Here is an 18,977-nt window from a genome sequence, read left to right as displayed (position 1 = left end):
TTGGATTGTTTACCTCCAGAAGAGCTCCGTCGTTGCAGCAACTCGAGCTGCCTGCTTGGATCTGTTGTTTGGACTTTTGTTTTTGGCGATCGTGGTATCACTTTCAGCTACCGGCTTTTTCGGGGGTGTACTACACCACAAGACACAACACAAGATAGGCAAAACACGGGAGATAAAGTTACCGCCGGAATTTTCGGCGACCCAAAAAAGCGTCAAGCCTTACCCTTTTCGGCGAGTTTTCAGGCAATCCGGCATTCGGACCTGTTGCAGTAATTCAATAGGGCGGTTTTTTTCCGTTCCCGGAAAAAGTAGGTCGCCGGGTGAATGTAAGCAATGGAACCGCACCGGTTGCATATACACGGCCATCGGGCGATCGGTCCGCAGCGTCATTTTCCATCGAACAGTGGCCGGCAGAGGAACCGGTACAGTCAGCCCCTCAGGTGGCGGGTGTTTATTTTAGCGCAAAGCAAACCAGCTGCCCGGTGCATAGGCGACCGTCAACACCCGGAAACAGGGCGGGATTGTCTAGTTTGGTGACCCACTTTCGGAGATTTCCCCGAAGGAAGCGGATAAGCATCCGCCTTTGGCTCGTGGTGGTCAGTATATAGGGAGATAAAAAAAGACCTACAAGCGTTGTGCAGTGAACAGTTTCGGTGACGCGCTATGGCAAGGAGGATCGGTTCGGTGTGGCTACTGTGGGTGGTTGGGGCGATGGCCCAGTGCGGGGAGGACAGTTGGTACGGGAGTTCGAGGATGTTCGTGGACGAGGGCCCGAGTGTGGAATCTCGTGTGCTAAGTTTCGAGGAGTTTAGCAGCGAGTACAGTCCGATGAGCCGTGATCGTTATCTACGTTCGAGCCGCTACTCACCTTCGTATGGCAACGGTAACGAGCTCCAGCAGGACAGTGGAGATTGGGAACGCTACTCGAGCGGATCTACTCCAAATTATCCGCGACAAGAACTGCCCAAAAGCCGCCGGAAGTATGGAACGTACGGGAAGAGTTCGCGAACTCGTGGTTATAGCAAGAGCTCGATGGATGTGAATGGGTTTGGTCGCAAGAAGACGAATCGTGCGGCGAGGACATACCCCAACGAAGGTGCGCCCTACGGAAAGACGACGTCAGTGACATTCAAGGCGGTCGCACCGAAGCCAAACTGTGCACAGAACTTACTGATCGGATGTACGCCGACCGTAACCAGGCTTCCCTGTTCGGCGAGTCTACCGTTCGAGAGTTACAGTGCACCCCCCTACTATCCACATCCACCACCGATGTATCACCATGCACCACCGCTAGCCCACTATGGTCCGCCGCATCCAGCAGCCTACCCTGGCTACTACCCGCCTCCCCCAAGCTACTATCCACCACCACCACCATCACCACCCCAAACAAAGCCAACCTCACCGGGGGCCTATCCAAAGCCTTCCGAAGCTGGGCCCTCCTACAAAGTGGCCAAGGAGGATGAAGAGGAAGCTGTTCCCGGTTTCGCGGCCCCGGTCCAGGAAGAGCTGGGCGAGTCGGCCAAGGTGCCAGTTATCTCCGCCTTCAACAAACCATCGTCGGAACCCTCGATAGGAGCAGCGGCTCCGACGGCGGCATCGACAACAGCCAGGGCATTGGTAGGCACGCAGGCGGAGCCGGAAAAAACGACCAGCACGGCCAACCCGCTGCCAGTGCTGACGACGACAACCGAGGCGAACGAGGACAACGACGAATTCTGGGCCGTCGAGTCGAACACGGAGAGTTCAACGGACGCCGCCGTCGAGGTGGCGACCGCGCGACGCTAAAACGCGTGTAAATATTTGTGGTTTTCTATTTTTTTTTTAGTAACAAATAAAAAGTCAGCTCCACGCTGTGTCGCAAAGAGAGTTGCACAAACACAAAAACCCTTTCCCTTCGATAGAACTCGACTCGACGTTCTTTAAGGTATGCTTCTTCGCGGTGGTTCGGGGTATGCAAAGTTTCACTTTCGTCAGCAAAATGATGCGTGATGACCTAAAATGTGGCACGGTTTTAAGCTCATGGAAGTTGGGAAATAATTTCTCTTATGTTCCTAATTCTACATCATCGACTTGAAACAATAAGAGAATTAGAGAATTATTTGACCAAGAAACTGTACATTACAAGAGGGAGTCGAATGGACCCATCCCAGCGAATTGCTTCTTCTTCTTCTTTAATGGCCCGCTCGCAGTTGAGCACGTCGTGCTGGCATGGCCTGGTCACCAATCGTTCTCCAGCGAATTGCATATTTTCTGTAAAACAAATTTGACGAATCATCAGAACGCATGTTTTGTGGCATATTTTTCCTGTACTCTTGATAATTTAATTCGTAGTGACAGTTGAGAGGTTATCTTCAACAACTCCAATGTAAGACACGCCAAAATAATTAAAGTCAGTGGCACGCGCTTACTTACGGGCAAACCAATCATATTGGATTGAACTTCGAGGCCGTGAAATTGGATCACATACGCCTTTAACCCGCTTTATTTTTCGTAAATATACTTTTTTGTCAATTGCACACAGGCCGTCGAGGTACGAAAAATTGCTGACGGAAGCAATATTTTTGAATCGTCATTAATCCAAACCGGGCATGAGCCGATCGGTTTGCGCAGATTTTCATTCATACAGCATTTGGCAGTGGTTGAAAGGTGTTTGCTCTTGGTTAATCGTCACGGAATGCGTTTGAAAAGTTTGATAGGCGAAAAGAAGAGAAATTAAGTTGTACCAATTCTGTGAAGTAAAGAGTGTTTGTTGGACGTGATGGTGATGAAGTTTGGATTGTTGTGTCTCTTTTGGGCAGCTGGAACGTTGGCCCATTACGGTGTAGATGGCAGATGGTATGCAAGGTCTGAAATGAACGTGGACAAACGAACGACAAGCAATGATCGATCGCGGAGACTGCAGGAAGTCAGCAACTCCTACTATCCAAAGAAGCAAGACCCTCAATATCAACCCCCGAGTAGTAGCTACCCGTCTGCCTATGGCTATGGGAAACCATTCCAGCAGGATGAACGCGATTGGGAACGCTATGCTATAGTTGACGTTCGTATGCCTTCAAGTCAAGATACATCTGAAAGCTACTGGCTGTATGGCTCTTCCAGGGGCTCCTGGAGTGATGGTGGCTGTAAGAACACGCTTAATGTGGATGGTTACGAGCGCAAGAAGACGAGTCGTGCTGCTCAGGATACTGGGTACGCAGTGGGCGTCCCTTCTGAAAAGTCTACACCATTTATGTACAACACAGTTCCGTCGAGTGCGAATGGATACAAACCGACTAATTATGCGAGTGGATCGCTTGATCAAAATACAGTGTACTCTACAGACTCATCGTACTACTTAACAGACCCGATGTATCACGATGTACCGTTCGCTCAGTATAATCAACCTCAACCACTCGGCTACCCGGGTTTTGGAGAACCTCATTACGACTACTATCCATCGCCAGCGGCAGTTCCACAAACCCCCGGTCCTTATGAGCCGCCTTACCAAAGTGTTGATGACGCGCAAGAGTCATATCCCTATACACCACTACTTTACTATGGGTCGATGCCACCGGAAGTCTATCCGGAATATGACCATCCTCCCATGGATTACTATCCATCGCCAACATTCGGACCACCTGGAGCAGATCTTTCGAAACCCCCGGTCTCCGGAGCTGGATCAAAGCCAATGACTGGTGGCGATTCTCCATACAAGATGACCACAGACGAACAGCATCCCTCATTCGCTGCACCAGTGCGGGAAAGGTTGAACGAATCACCCAAAGCTCCGGTCATCTCCGCGTACGGACAACCTTCCTCTTCGCCAGAGAGTACGACCAACTCGAACGCCACGGTTAAGGCAGAAACGAAAGCACCAGGAAATGGAACGGCGGTGCAGCAGGCGACGACCGCAAAAAGCACCGCCATGTTGATGACTACAACGAAGAAACCGAAAACGGATGACGAAGCATTCTGGGCCATGGACACGAGCGCCGAAAGTACCACGGATCTAGTCGAGGAGTCCGCCGAACGGGGAAATTGAGTGGAATTGGCGTAATTGTCTTATTTTATAGCACGAGGTTTTACAAAAATACAAATCATTCCCTGCCGTTTTGATGATTCTGAAGTTAATTCAGTAAGTTCCGAAACATTTTGATAAATTTCAAATAAACTTCTTATGCGTTGTTCAATATTTTATGAAAGCTATTTGTCCGATCATTTTCTTATCCACTGTTCAAAGATTTGTTTATAGAAAGTAATACGTGCAGTTGTTAAATGTCAACAGTTGGTCTAAACAGGAGCTTTTACTTTTTAAGGTAACAAAAAAAAGTTGTATCGTTCGAGAAAGCAACATTTTTGTGCAAACGAAGCGTTACCTGTTTTCGTTGTTATTTTGCTCGTTTCCTACATTCCTTGTTTTTATGCTACCTTTCGCTGAGAGCCATGAGTGGAACCGGAAGTCGTTAAAGGCGCCATGTGGATTTATGTGCGATATATAATGCTACTGCGTCGGAATGTTGTCAGTCCACCGTGTTTGGTCTCTTGGAAAAGCGGTTAAGTGACGTACGAAATGAAGCGATTCTTCGCGATCAGCCTACTGACTTTGGGAGTGGTTTTGGCGGCCCCACCAAAGTACGGTGGACATGGTGGTGGTTACGGTGGAGACCTTGTGGAACCGGGACCGGCCGTCGTCTACACCTACCCGGCAGTGGCACCAGTCGTTAAGTGTGGTCACAACTTGGTAGTTAACTGTGGAGCACATCACGCGGGAGTTCCATGTCATGCAGCATCTCACGGACATGGCCACGGAGCGTACGGAGGTCATGGAGCGTATGGAGGCCACGGAACGTACGGAGGCCACGGAGCTTACGGTGGTCACGAGGTATACGGAGGGCACGGAACGTACGGAGGTCACGGAGGTTACAGACAGCAAACACCAGATATGGGGACGGCACGCAACACAGATATGGAGGATCAAGGGTTCGTGCAGTTTCCAGGCAGAGGACGTCACAGCCGTCCTGGCAAGTATCCGGCATTCCCTACCACCATGAGTCCTGCACCAACCACGCCGAGTACCGTACAGCAAAGCACACCAAGCGGCTACACCAAACCCACCACGAATGCCCCGGAGAAGGTGTAAATAACAGGAGTAAACTGAGGTCCCACGACTTTCGCGCTATGTATTTTACTTTCCTCCAATTCCCCAGTCGAAGAAATTTCTGATTGCCCTTAATTGTATATTGAAATAAAATTATTCTAAAATGAAACGATATATTTGAAGCAAATTTTATTTTAAATTTTTTTTAAACTTATATTGGTTTTATGTGGTCTGCTTTTTAGATCTTTCGAACTCACCTTCAGACAACAATGTATATTGCTAGTGGGACATTTTGGAATTTTCCTGGTTTTGGTTGAGATCTGGTTATGTACTTTATATTTTACATCTCTTGAACTTGTGGCGGCCGAAAAATGTGAAACAGCTAGGTATGATTTATATAATATTCACCATAATTTTTGTTCTGGAAAATTTTAGAATAAAAAAGAAAAGAAAAAACCGTCAACATACTTTACAAATGCTAAATAAAATTCCATAAGCTTTATTTGGAAAACTTCGCTAGTGATTTTTGGAGAACAGAAATGCAAGTTATTTAAGAAAGGTAGCAAATCAATTACAATGCACTCTCGCCATCGAAGCATCAAATTGAATAAACAATTCCGATATAATTAATTGCTTCGATTGATAGATTGGTGGTTTTGTATATTTTTTCATCATTCGATGTTTTCATTAACACGAAATGGCTAGTTAAACGTGTACTCAATGCATTTATATTAAATTCACTGCGATTGAACGATAAGGCAGAATGTTTGATCAACTAACAAAATGATACATACGCTTTTTTCTTGTACCACACCCACCATGTGTGCTTTTTTTTGCATAAGTGAGCAAGTTTATTTTGTTTTACAAAACTGTATTCTGTTATAAAAATAACTGTTGTTTCTTGTTTAGAAACGCAGTCGGTATTGACACTTTTACGCACTTCGCTTCGGCTGTGGGTCATCCTTGACGGCGATTGTGCGTTCGCGTAGCCGATTTTAAAGAAAACACTCGCAAATTGCCGCGCGGTTCTTGGCTGGAGGAAAACAAAAATGCACCTAGCAAAAGCCAAATAAAACACACCCTTGGACACCTTTCGTGTTTTGGTTGCTGTTTTGTTTATGGAGCAAAAAAGGAAACTTTGTTACTGGTTAGGAAGCGAGTGGTATCTTTTCGTCTGATATAAAATGACCCCCGGGAGGCGAGAAAGATCATCAGTCAACGGTTTCAGCTCTCTCGGTGAAGAACTCAGTCAAAGTAAAGTAAAGACTAGCAACATGAACAGCTTCATCGCAATCACCCTGCTGGCGTTGGCTGGAGTTGCCCTGGCGGCACCACCGAAGTACGGACACGCCGGTGGCCATGTGGTACCCGGTCCGGCCGTCGTCCACACCTACCCGGCGGTGGCACCCCTCGTCAAGTGCGGCCACAACCTGGTGGTGAGCTGCGGAACCCATCACGCAGCCGTTCCCTGCCAGGCGGCTGCCCACGGACACGGATACGGCCACGGTGGACACGGTGGACACGCTGCTCACGGTGGACACGCTGGACATTACCGTGCCCAGCAGCACGGTGAGAAGGTTGGCATCAACCAGGACGGCACCATGGCGGAGATTATTTAAGCGGCCAGCAGAGCAGCCGTCATCAAAGACTGAGGAACATTCCGGTATCCCCCCCTTCCACTCACCTAACATCCACCAACCTGATCGACGTGTTCTACTTAGCGGGGAATGTTGAAGTGAACATGTGTCATAATAAAACATTAAGTGAAAGCTTTCACTTTTGATAACAAAACAAACCAACCACTTTGTTGTTATTTAAAGTTTGTTGTTTGGATGCTTGTTGTTGTTATTGCGTTTATTGTTTAAAAGTAAAAATCAGCTGAAAAACACAGTAAATGAGGCGTTGGCTCTGGTATGAATCACCTAAATGAAACAACTTTTGATTCAGTTGAAGTTGCTACAATCGATTGTGTTTTTGCGGAACTAATTATTTTAGTAGCATTTTGATAATTTGGCACTTGTAAGGTAAAAGAACCAAAAGTGTTGCAACCAAATTTTTTTACTCAAAATCTCCTAAAATTACCGGGATATAGTCACATGCAGCACTACTGCAACTAGTCAATAAATCTCCCTTTTTTCGTAAAAAATTTCATCATCAAATGTAAAATTTTTGGGCTGACATAAATTGTTCTCAAACTATAGTTTTTATTTCGAATTTATCACTCCTTTGGCGCACAGACCTTTTTTCTTTATTTCAAACCGTTTAAATCGTAATATTTCGTAAGTCATGCAGGACTTTGATTACAAAAGTTTCTTATGCTGATAATGCTGTATAATGCTAATGGCAATAAAAATAAAAATAAGATGGCAAAATAATGTAAGGTTCGAAAGTACTGACAGGTCCGGGGTAGTTCATGTTTTAAATCCTAAACTCTCCTTTGGAGGAAAAGCTTGTCGGCTTCGAACACTACCGGCAGCGCAGTGGACTCGACAACAACTTTCGTAGTGGAGCAGGTAGCAGAGCACACAAGTAGAGTCGTCGTTACTCTCGGGAAAAAGCCCGTCACGGAGTGGGTTCACACACCGGCTACAAATACAACCAAACGCTGGGACGGATTGGTCCACAGTCAATCGAAGCAAGGATACACCGAAACCGTCGGCAAACTGTGTGTGTGTGTATGGGAAAGAGAGGGAGAGAATTGGAAAAGTATAAAAGTGTGCGAGCGTGGGAGAATGGAGCGTGCTCCCGGAAAGGAAGAAGGACACGCTGCGTACTACTCCCACGTTATTGCCTTCGGGCTTGGAGGATCCTTTCGGCACGCGGCTCCACGGCAAGAGCGAGAGATATTGAAAGTGAGAGCCGAATTTCGGGCCCACCTCCCTTACCCCTCTCCGACCCTTGGAACAGGGTGAAGGACGAATGGGTGGGTGGGTGAATGCGCGGTTTTTGGGCAAGCAGTTGGCGTTGGTCCGGCGGACCCTTCAGTCTTCAGTCAGTTTTTCCACCGGTCGTATGTACGGGTACGCGGGTCTTACGCGCTAAACCAAACCTTACATCGCCTCTCAATCGGGCCCCCACTACTGTGCTGTCAATCTGTGCTAGACCTGCCCCACCACCTTCCGCCCACTAACCCACCCCACCACCCCACATCGAGGACGTCGCGCGTCACCAACATAAACCAAACCAAGTTCTGGTACGTTTCGGTTTCGATTTTCCTATACTCCGTGGCTCCACAACTCGGTGGATGATGTGATGAAAAGTGAATAGGTTCCGTGTGTGTGGTGACTCTTCCTCCCGTTGCGAAAAGAAAAATCGTCCTCGTATCGTCCTTTCGCCCTTCCGCGGAACTCCGCGAAAAGCAAGTTTCTGCAACAACCGAAGCCTCGCGTTATCGCCGGAAGGACGAAGCGGTGACGACGACGACGAAGATGAAGACGATTGGTAGAGTAGTCCTGGGAAGGAAATATGGCGAAACGGAAATGAAGAGAGTGAAACAAGAAAAAAAAGCGACGGATACCCCAACGACTACGACGCTTCCGTTTGCGTGACCGTCCATCTACATCGAATAAATCAATTCTTTTTTCGCTGTTAATTAACTTAAAAGTTTTTCCCTTTTTGCTGCTGCTGCTGTGTGTCACTCTCTTCCGTTCCCTGCGTTCGATCATTCTCTCTCATTTTCTCTCCATTTTTCCTTTTTTTTGTTTTTCGTTTGTCGCCACTATATCCTTCACCACTCACTCGTGTCCCGTCTCGCTTTTTCTTTTATTTTTTTTGTTTCCAAACTGTCCATCGATGTACATTAATCCTTGCCAGACGTGTACCCATTGTGCCGTGGAAAATAGCTTCAACTCGCCAACGCCGAAGGACTTCTTCGTCTTCGTCTAGGAGGAAGGAATGGGGCTTTATCCTCCTTCGTGTGCCAAGCGTGGGTGTTTGTGTGCAATAAAATGTGCAAAATAATCGTTACTATATTAGTGTCTTAAAGCACAACATAGAAAAGAGAGGGCGGGAGAGAGATCGCAAATGAGAGAAGGGAAAAGAGGATAATAGACAAGAAGGAAGAAAAACAAAAAAGGAAGAGCGGAAGAGAGCTTGCGATCCTCTTCGACAACAGCCTTCCTATCAACAAACAATCACTCCCGCAACGCGCGAGACGATGGCAATCAATTTCGCGACATCGGGGGAGGGGGGGGGGGGGGGGGAGAGGAAAGGGTGGAGCGTAATGTAAGGACAACAATTGGGCGACCCCTTCCACATGGTGACCCTCCGCGGCCGCCTGTGACTAACGCCAAAGCCTGACGAGGATTGGGGTGTGTTCCTTGTGTGGCTTGAGACTTTGGTGTTTTTTTCAAATATTTTTTTCGAATCCTCCCACAACGAGACGCTCTTCGCGGTGCTGCTTTGTGTGAGTGAGCCAAGGGTTTGCCAATTGCTCCCCCGGATAGTCGGAAACGCAGACTACACTCCAAGGAACTACGTGTTGCGGATGGAGCAAGCTTCGTTTCGCTGACATTATGTCATTGAGGCTTTTCTATTTTGTTTACGGCTCAACGCGTTTCTTCGAGCCTTCGCGTGAGTGTTTATTGTGCAGGATGGTTGCAATTCCTTTTTGATAGGTATTTGTTTCTTTATTGCCGTCTGCCTTCGTGATTCGTAAGGATTTTACAAGCCCTTTGGCATCTTACTCTCGTCCGTTAGGGCTAGGTCAGGTTGACATTGGCGTCTGCTGGCCGACTGCTCTTGACCGATCGCCCATATGTTACCCTATCAGACCGAACCAACACCTCTCTTGTACGGTTGAGTGTGTGTGTGTGTGTGTGTTGGTCCAAGTGGAATGATATGATAAGGACGCACCGCATCGCATTGTCCTCCACCTAAAAGGAAGTGAACGCCACACGCAAACACGCAACACCGTTTGACAGCTCGCGAGAGCGGCTTCCCGCGAGAGGAAGGATCTCGGGTTTGGATCCGCGGATCCAGAAAACACTACACTCCTCTCCGGAATCTCCTGGCGGAGAGTGAACTGCGTTCCACGGAGGATGGGGAGCAAATCAGCATCCACACACCGATTTTACTGCCCAATCGCTCTTGCTTTGAACGCGAATTTCGTGACTTCACCTTCGGCTGTCAGCAGCCAGTTGTTGCTATGGCGACGGGGCGCACACACTACTACCAACTACGCGCGCTCGGATTCGGGTTTCGCGATTCCAGCCCCGAGAGGACACCGTGTTGATCTGAGGACGGTCAGCAGCAGTAGTAGCACCATCAGCAGACGAGGACACTTTTAGCGTCGGAAACGATTCTCGCCAGCTGAGGCCGTACACACCGTTCCCTTCATTCGACGTGATCGCAGCGAAAGGTGTGTGCGTGTGCGTTGATGCTTGGTTTGGGAACATCTTAGTCGTCGTTGGGGACTCTTTTAGTTAGGAGTCGCTGGTTTGGATCGGATTTATAGTGTGTGACATCGTATACGCCCCAAATGGTGGTTGCGTGGGGTTCTAAGTGAAGATTTCGCGTGCAAAAGTGTTCCACTGCTTTACAGGAAGTACGAGTTGTTGGGAGATATAACCACTTCCTCCTAATTCGCAAGGACGTTGGAAGTTGCCGCGAGTTCGCAGACCAACGACAGGAAGTTTATTCTACTCCATCGTCATCTGTTATGCTTCGCAAAATAAGTCTTACAGCATAATCTCCCGTTTCCGATGAGTGAAATCGACGAACATGGATGCAGTTGTGACACAGAAAGCCGCCGTCGGTTACAATGGCCGATAAAACGGAATTCCACTTGGTGAACAGGATTGTAGGAAACCGCGAGACAAAACAAGAAAAGCGGAAGTGCCAGATTCCGAAAGGGGGAACAACAACAATGCCATGCCGTACAAAAAAAGCACTCCCTGGAGTGAACCACTTGTGCCGCGCCCGAGTTCCGGCGGGATTGCATTGTTGCGAAATTGTGCTACTTCGAGCCTTCCAGCTGTCGCACGAAAGCGGTTGGCTTTCCCAAGCGACGTTTTCTTGGGGAAAGCTAGTTTTCGTTTTAAAATGTCTTCCCTACTTCGACTCACGTACAACCACGTTTCTGTTGCGAACGGTGTGAATCCAGAAAGGGGTTGGAAAATAAGGAAAACCCAAAGGTCTGCCCCCGGAAACGATGAGGGTGGGCGTGATACGAAGGCCGGGTGATGTGACTTACGATGACAATGGCACCAACACCGAGGTGAAGCCAAGGATCAGGATTGGCACTGAGTGTACTCTGCGGCCCGCGGAGTTGGGCTTCTCTTCTGTGCGGAAAACAAAAGGACTTCCTGTGAAAAATCAGCCTACTCTATCGCTTGGAAACACCTCGTAGGGGGAAAAGGGGCAAAAGGGAAATCCGCAAGTGGAACGTTTTACGCAAACACGCTCCGCAACTTCCTTCGGTTGTATTCTTTTGTGTAGGACTTCAATAAGGAATGAAAAGATTGAAGACACAGAAGATTCCATTGATTCCTTTTTTTGTTAACCCCGATAAAATATGCCTTTTGCAGATGTGACCTCCCGTAGATGCCGGTGTACTCACTTTCCATTCTGGTAGAAAATTTCAGTGCAGTGTGTGTGTGTATGCTTACGTGCGAGTAGTGTGGAACGTCTATCTATCCGTCTAACAACTATAACCTTGCTGTATATCCGTGTGCTACAATCGTATATCGTGTTGTGATCCATGTGAGCTAGTGTTTGATTGTGTGTACGTGTTCCGATGTACGTGTGTCTATGCTTTTCCCTTGCTGCCCACACATCTACTATATGCGTGTATAACCTACCGTCGTCTAGGATAATCGTTATCTAAATCCGTGGAAAAGCAAAGCTCTAATAATTGTAACTCCTGCCAACCGCAATCGACATCGGCTTCAACACCAAAGTGAAGTCAAAGTTGTGTTTGATGTGAGGGAAAAGATGTCCACCGGTTAATGGTCCGCTAGTGGCGACCGATGTCCCGCTGAAAGGATACGCGCACCTCGTAAGGATTAACTACCCACGGTTCCGGGATTCATCAGCTAACAGCGTCGTTCGGACGAACAGCCAACATCAAACAGGTAGGTCCACATGGATTGTTCTGTGGCTGTGTGTGTGTGTATGTGCGTGCCTCTCCACGGGCGATGGCCACCGTCGCATATTTTGTGAGCGTACGAGAAATCGAAACACCTCGCCCGAAACACAGCAATTTGTACGCTCATGAATATTTATTTTGTCACTCCGTCAAACGGGCTCGGGGTCTCGGTAGTATCTTCGTCCATTCCATGCCGTCTTCTAGTTGTTTGCTTGTTTCCCTCCCCCCTTCCCCCCCCCCCCCCCATTCTTCCCAGTGTAAGCGAGCTACACCCCGGCGGAGCGAAACGAGGTGGGTGCAAATGCGTTTTTGACCATTTCCCTGCCATCTCAAAAAAAAAAACACAAGCGCAGATAGTCTTTTCTGTGTTCATTTCACCCCTATTCGGTTCCGCCCCCCGGGATGGATGCCTTCGGAAAAAAACTAAGAATGGCAGCCACGTACGGGCGATTTGTCATGGGCAAGTGGAAAAGTGGCACAAGGAAAAGCACCGAAAACTAGAGCCGGACGGCCGGATGGCATGCGGATTGCCTACTTTCGGGCGCGCTCTTAACTTTTGGGGAACAGGAGCCAGAAAAAATGATGATCTTGTGTATGGTAATGGCGAAGTTTTATGACAATTAATACACCTTACAAATTGAAGGATAAAATTGAACATGATATATTCACACATATTATTTGCCTTGGTTTCATTGGTAAATAATCACAAAGACATAGTGCTGTTTCAACATAAATTATCAATCAGTATCGGAATAAAACAAATAACAATGTGATTGAATAAAGTAAAACGAAGTTGACGACACGATTTAAAGACAACTTGAAACTGATTGATTATCCTGTAAAAAATGTTAAACGAAAAGAATCAAGTCAAACCCCTAGATTGTAGTTTAAATGCATTTGTTACACGTTGATGCAACAGAATAGTTTGTTGTAAAATCCGAAACGACATGTAAATATTTGTCTATGCCGCTTTCATATCGCGTGCCGGCAAGGGTTAAAGCGATTTGTTTTTACTCAAACACTTTTCCGCAAGCAGATTGTATTGCATGTAACGGCGTTGTGTTGCATACGATTTTCTTTTATTAAAATTCAACTTTTTTGTAAACACCACCACATCCCCAGCTCATTGTGTTCGGTGTACATGTACGTGTTTAAAGTTAGAATTTTAATTCGCAAACGCCGTATGCTTCCCGAATATGCTAATACTCGACGGTGCCAACCCGTGCGGGTTTTCGGCAAACGAACGTGCAAAAGAAAAGCGAACCAAACACTCCCGCTGTCCGCCATCATCGACGGGCGGAGGTGATGACAGTTTGCAAAAAGCAGCACCCACCGGCGGTCTCCATCGGGGGGGTTTTCTTTTCGCTGTACCGTAAACCGTAACGAAATGTAAATTTTATTTCATTCCATACTTATTATTTTAAACGACCGTATCGCATGGGAGATGCCGATTTTCATTTTTCCACTCTCACTTTTCACAACCCTGCGGCTTTCGGTGGCTTCCTTCGCTTTGATGTTCAGACCATCCAATTCCCGTTCCATATCATCCCCCCCCTTCCCAAAACAAAGTGCTCTCCGGCGCCCCACAGTGTTGGAAAATGCTACACACCGAGACGAACACCAGGCGCCTCCATCGGGGTTGCGTTCGCTAGTAGAGTAAGACTAAAAAAAAAAATCACACACACATACACACCCACATATATACCTTTTGCCTTCGATACGGTTGCCTTGGTGTTTCTAGCTGTTCACTTTTCTGCTTCGGTTTGTCATTTGCCTTCCATTTTCCCTTCGCCAATGGATTCGCACTGCAATGTCGCTTCGTGCGAAAGCTTTCTTTTTGCTTCCAGCCCAACGGATCTCACTTCTTTTTGCTTTCTTATGCTGGCAGGGGAATTTCGTTGTGTGTTTTTTCCTTCCCCTGTTGTTGTTCTTGTTGTTTGGTGTCACATCAAAGAAAATTTGAATATTACCATTAGATGGTGGTGTGAAATTGGGTGAAAATTATGGGTTTGCGAGCAGCCCATTGGTGATGGCGATGGCCGGCGGGCAAAGAACGCTGGAGCAAAGAAAAACCAACGTCCCCTTTGCCGCTTGCTTTCTTTCCCCCTCTCCCCACAGACTGTCTTTTGTCGCTGAACTGAAGTGGAGCGGATTAATTCGCGAGACCAGTTGAACAGAAACAGGCCGGCCCCATGATTGCGGGACCGTTGATCATCGGGTATTAGTAGCGTTCGCGCGGGAAGAAAGCAGTTAATTTGTTTGTTTGATCATCTCCGCTCGAGGGTTCTGGGGGTGCCCTCGGAAAGCTCGCAGTGGGTTGAAATATTGATTTTAGACTCGTTTCGATGCCACCCGCATCGGTCGTTCTCTCCGTCGTCGATCTGTTTGCGGCTAAGCCGCGTAAAACCTTTTCCAATTTTGGTTTTTGCTTCCATTGTTTTCGTTCTTTTCCGACCCCCCTTTTTATTCGCATCAACAATTCCGAAAATTGATTATGAGTGGCCGCCGCGGGCCGGATCTTCATTATCTGCGTTCCGGTTCCGATGTGTTTTTTTTAATTGATATTGATTAAGCGATCAATAAAAAGGATCTGGCCGGAGTAATAAAGATAAAGGTAGAGCGGCATTTAATTGCCCCGTTCGTGGGGGTTTTGTGTTGTGTGTTTCACATTAAGCGCTCGCCAGAACAATTGGAACCATTTTGTTTCACATTTTTATACCCGGTTTGCATTTGCAAATTAGATTCGTATCGGATCGAATGGTGGTGCGTTGTCGATTTATTTAGTTGAACATTACCTTATGCCGCCACTTTTGCTCGGTGGGAACAATCAAATTAAATTTAATGCCTACATATTCGATCAATATTAATAATTTAATTAATGATGCGTGCGGCCTCGATAAAGCTATCGTAAAGGCACCGTTTTATGGATAAGCCAATTAGGTACTGGTCGATATTGGGTTCTAACCAGCATCAAAACCTATGTTGAATAGTTTTCCAACATGCCAACAACTTCATTTATTTTAAATGTAACAAAAGTGTCAAAGAAACTCAGCCAGGAAGGAACTCGGGATGAAAAACGACACCTTGGTGTCGGTACCTCTAATACCCCTGTTCAGATTGAAGCTTACAGTGGAGATGATGTGTGAATAGCATTCATCAGGATATTCACCTATTCATGTATCACAAAACCCTGCCTCCCTATTCATAGAAGGTAATTCTATTGGCGAAACCCGAAACAACCTTGTTAGCCGTAGGGAGGTGGCCCATGATGGAGGATTTCCGCTGGTGGGAGGGGGGGGGGGGAGTCCGAGGGGGGATGTAATCTATCCCGGGCAGGCTCGGGACACCGATGGCGGGCGGTGTCGAGCCACTCACCGCAAAAGAGCCGTCGAAAGAGCAGCCGCGCGGCCCATTCAGCGATGAAGTATCATCGTATCATCATCTTTTGGCCCCGCATTGTGCGCCCCGCCCCATCCATCCAAGGTAAACACTGGTGCTCATGTGTGTGGCCACCAGAAGGACGAAAATCAAGCACCATTCGCACATACACACACACGCCCATAGAACCACGAGTGTGAGGCTCGTCCCAGTCGAGCCGTGGTGTCAATCGTCGAAAACATGCTAAAAGTAGATCTATCATGTGTATGATGGGCCCATGTGTGTGAAGATGTGAACATTATGACTCCAAGGGCCCCTCCCTTACCCCACACTCCACTCCCACAGCCCATCATCACCAGTGACCTAAGTGTGACCCAAGATTAGCCAGCTTCAATCGGTGCGTGTGTGTTTGTGTGTACGTTCCTTTGGAAACGGGCGGAGGGATAATCTTTTGAAAGCTCGCTCTTCCTTGGTTGGGCGGGAGGAGGCACGCGGAAAAGCATAAATCCTCCGTCAAGCACTGACATACGAAAAGTACGGCGAAGGAAAAGAAGGCACCAAGAGCATTCAGAAAACATTCTTTAGAAAGTATGCAACAAACGTTGAGCATTAGACACCCTTGACGCCAAGTGGTGCGTTAGTGGCAAAGGATGTGTTCGCGACTGACACTTTTCAGTGAAACTGTTGAGAACGCAACACGAATAGTTAACGAAAGTTACGACAAGGATTGAGAGATAAAATGATCCTAGCAAACGTTGAGTGAACGTTGCGAATGGAAAATAGAAAACTAAAGTGGCTTTCTCTTTTGCGATATTCCAGCTTGGTAGTTGTTAAAGCACCGTTCGAACACTGGTGCCCCGTTTTCGCGGACTTTTGTAAAGCGTACCCGGTTGCTAGCGTTTTTCCTTTTTTTTCCATTAACCTCCGTTAATTGATTTCAAATGAAGTGAAACCATTCGATTCCGCCGGGAGCGGAAAATGTATCGAGTTTGAATCCAATTTCATGGTCGCTGCACTTCCACGTCATCACAGGGGCTGCACTCGCGAGCAAAGCGCAATGAAAGGCACTGTAAACGCTTGGGCAGAATAAATTACTTCTCGCCAACTGCTCTCGGACGGCCATTGTGTCCGGGACTTATCCGGTGGCGAACAATCATTTTTATGGGTGGCAAACGGGTTTACATTCCTGGGGGAGGGGGTCTAGGGAGGGAAAGTGCAACATTGTTTTCCCCCACCCGCAGCGGAGCGCAGATACCGAAATGGGGAGGGAAAAATGAAAATTTTCCACTTATCCTTTCGCTTCTGAAAGGATCCGTATTTCGCACCATTCTTCACCTAAAGCGAAACAGTGTGATACTGTGTGCTTGTGTGTGTGTGTGTGTGCGTGTATGTGAGGCTTAGTAATCGGCTCAAGCGAAAATGGTTCGATTTTGCACGCGCTTGTCCGCACGCAGGCTTGCCTCGAACCGGATTAAGCTCGACGTCAGTGGAATTAATTAATTTATGCTCTCTATTTTCATACCGACTTTTTCACATTCTCTCCCTTTCACTCTTCGCTTTCCTCGGGCCGATAAGTACTGTGCCTGTCGAGTGCCACGTCATTTTTCGAAGGGTAGAATATTTTTCATCAATTTCAATTAAAACGAGTACCTCCATCACTTGTCACAAACACACGTCATCGCTTGTAGTTGCTTGTGGAATTTTGGTGATTTTTAATATGCATCGAAAATGACTGGGCGCCTCCATGTGTCAAAGGAAATTCCTTCGAAGTTGATCCAAAATGTTCACGAAATTGTTTTGTTTGTTTCCGGAACGATCATCATGCGCACCGTGAAAAATAAAAACAATTTCGCACGGAAACACGCTTGTGAAATGATACGCGTGGAATAAATCAGACACGAAAACAAAAGTTATGTCGAATTGGCGTCAAATTGGTAAGGGTTCACTGAACCATCCTTTCTCTGACTTCTCAGTAACAAGCGCAACCGGGTTACCCCCTGTCCCGGAATTGACAGTTCCCAAAACGAACAGGACACAACTTTTGCTTGAATTTCCCCGGACAAGTTGTTTTCCACACGTGAACACAACACCCCCCGGTTCGAAATCCGAAACGCGTGTCACACACAAACAACACACAATGCCCGAAAAAAAAAAGTTGACGATATCCTCCCGAAAACTTTCTTCCCCTTCGTCCCCCTCCCCAGCCCAACGGACGTCAACCGGTCGTCAGCAAGTCGCCAACTTTCCCGAGCCAAAGTCCAAAGTGGCAGCGCATCTCATCCCCGCGCCTCCCCCCTTGTGTACGTTTTATTTTTATTGATCGCTCTCAACTGGAATCCTCTTACCCCTCCCCCACACCCCCTCTCTCTCTCTCTCCCGGGAGGTGAGGAAAAATGGCACATCGCTCTCCAATTCGCAAGGGGTGGCAATTTCCCTACGACGTCAACGGTCGTTTGCTCGCTTTCAACTTTCAACAGAAAGACACACGAAACTTTCTTCTTGGCTTGTCATTTAATCTCCCCGATGTCATATATCTCACCCATCATACCCACTCACACATATACACATAAATACTGTCTTTCTGTTGGTCCGTGGTTCGCATGATTGCTGGACGCAGGGAAAAATATATATATCTACTATATATTAAAAAGATGAAAAATTGAAGGCCATAAAAATTGGAATATTTCACTTCCCGACTCGGACTGGCTTTTCCGATGCCAACTGGTTCCCGGAAAGTTGGAAGGCTCGCGACACATGGGGGGAGGGGGAGCAGAGAACGCGATATAATAAAACCCATCGTCCCATATTTATTTTATGCGCCCTCGCGATTGTGTGTCTTTCCTTGAAGCTCCGGACGGAAGGCGGACGCCTTGACATGAAGTTGGCTTCCCCCGTTGCATTGTCATCCGGCCACGTCGATGGGCGCGTCGTCCTTGCTATGTGTGTGTGTGTGTGCTCGTACACAAAGGATTATATTTTTACGAGCGTGACTTGCGAACGCGACGACTCCCTCTCTCCTCCTCCTCCCCGGGGTGGTCGGGAGGATTTGTGGACTGGATTTGCTTTGGCACGCAACCGACCGATCGTCGAGGTCGCAAGATTTTGTTCTTTCGGGGACGCAACTTTGTCCTTCCTGACCCCACCCCCTTCTCCGGGCCCGTCTCTCCAAAAGAAGAGGCAATGAATTTTTAATGAAACTTTTCCCAATAAAAGGCGACCCAGCCAGAGTGGTGGAATAAATCCTGACAAAACAAAGCCGAGCGAGAGGCTTAAGGAGCGGCCGATCCCGACCGCCGTGGTTTGACACTCTTTGGAGCGCAATCGGCTACAGGTTGGTGATAATCTAACTTTTATTTCTCAATGGCCTCGGAAAGGCCGGGCCTCCGGTTGGCCGTTTTGGGTCCGTCCTACAGGTATTAGGCGGTGCTCATCGAG

The 18,977-nt window shown here is 47.5% G+C and overlaps 2 protein-coding genes across 2 annotated transcripts; both read left to right on the top strand.

Moving 5' to 3' along the window:
• The first annotated feature begins 753 nt into the window (after window positions 1–753).
• Window positions 754–1,785, top strand: LOC131293924 (uncharacterized). Its single transcript, XM_058321978.1, has one exon. The coding sequence runs from the start codon at window positions 754–756 to the stop codon at window positions 1,783–1,785; it is 1,032 nt and encodes a 343-aa protein (XP_058177961.1).
• Window positions 1,786–6,351: 4,566 nt separating this feature from the next.
• On the top strand, window positions 6,352–6,696 carry LOC131293823 (vitelline membrane protein 15a-1-like). The gene has a single exon (XM_058321880.1). It carries the CDS (start codon window positions 6,352–6,354, stop codon window positions 6,694–6,696), a length of 345 nt encoding a protein of 114 aa, XP_058177863.1.
• The last annotated feature ends 12,281 nt before the right edge of the window (window positions 6,697–18,977 follow it).

The sequence above is a fragment of the Anopheles ziemanni genome, chromosome 2, assembly GCF_943734765.1.
Source record: "Anopheles ziemanni chromosome 2, idAnoZiCoDA_A2_x.2, whole genome shotgun sequence".
In the NCBI taxonomy this organism is placed as follows: Eukaryota; Metazoa; Arthropoda; class Insecta; order Diptera; family Culicidae; genus Anopheles; species Anopheles ziemanni.
Note: the sequence above shows the minus strand (reverse complement) of the source record. Positions and strands in the feature narration are given on the sequence as shown.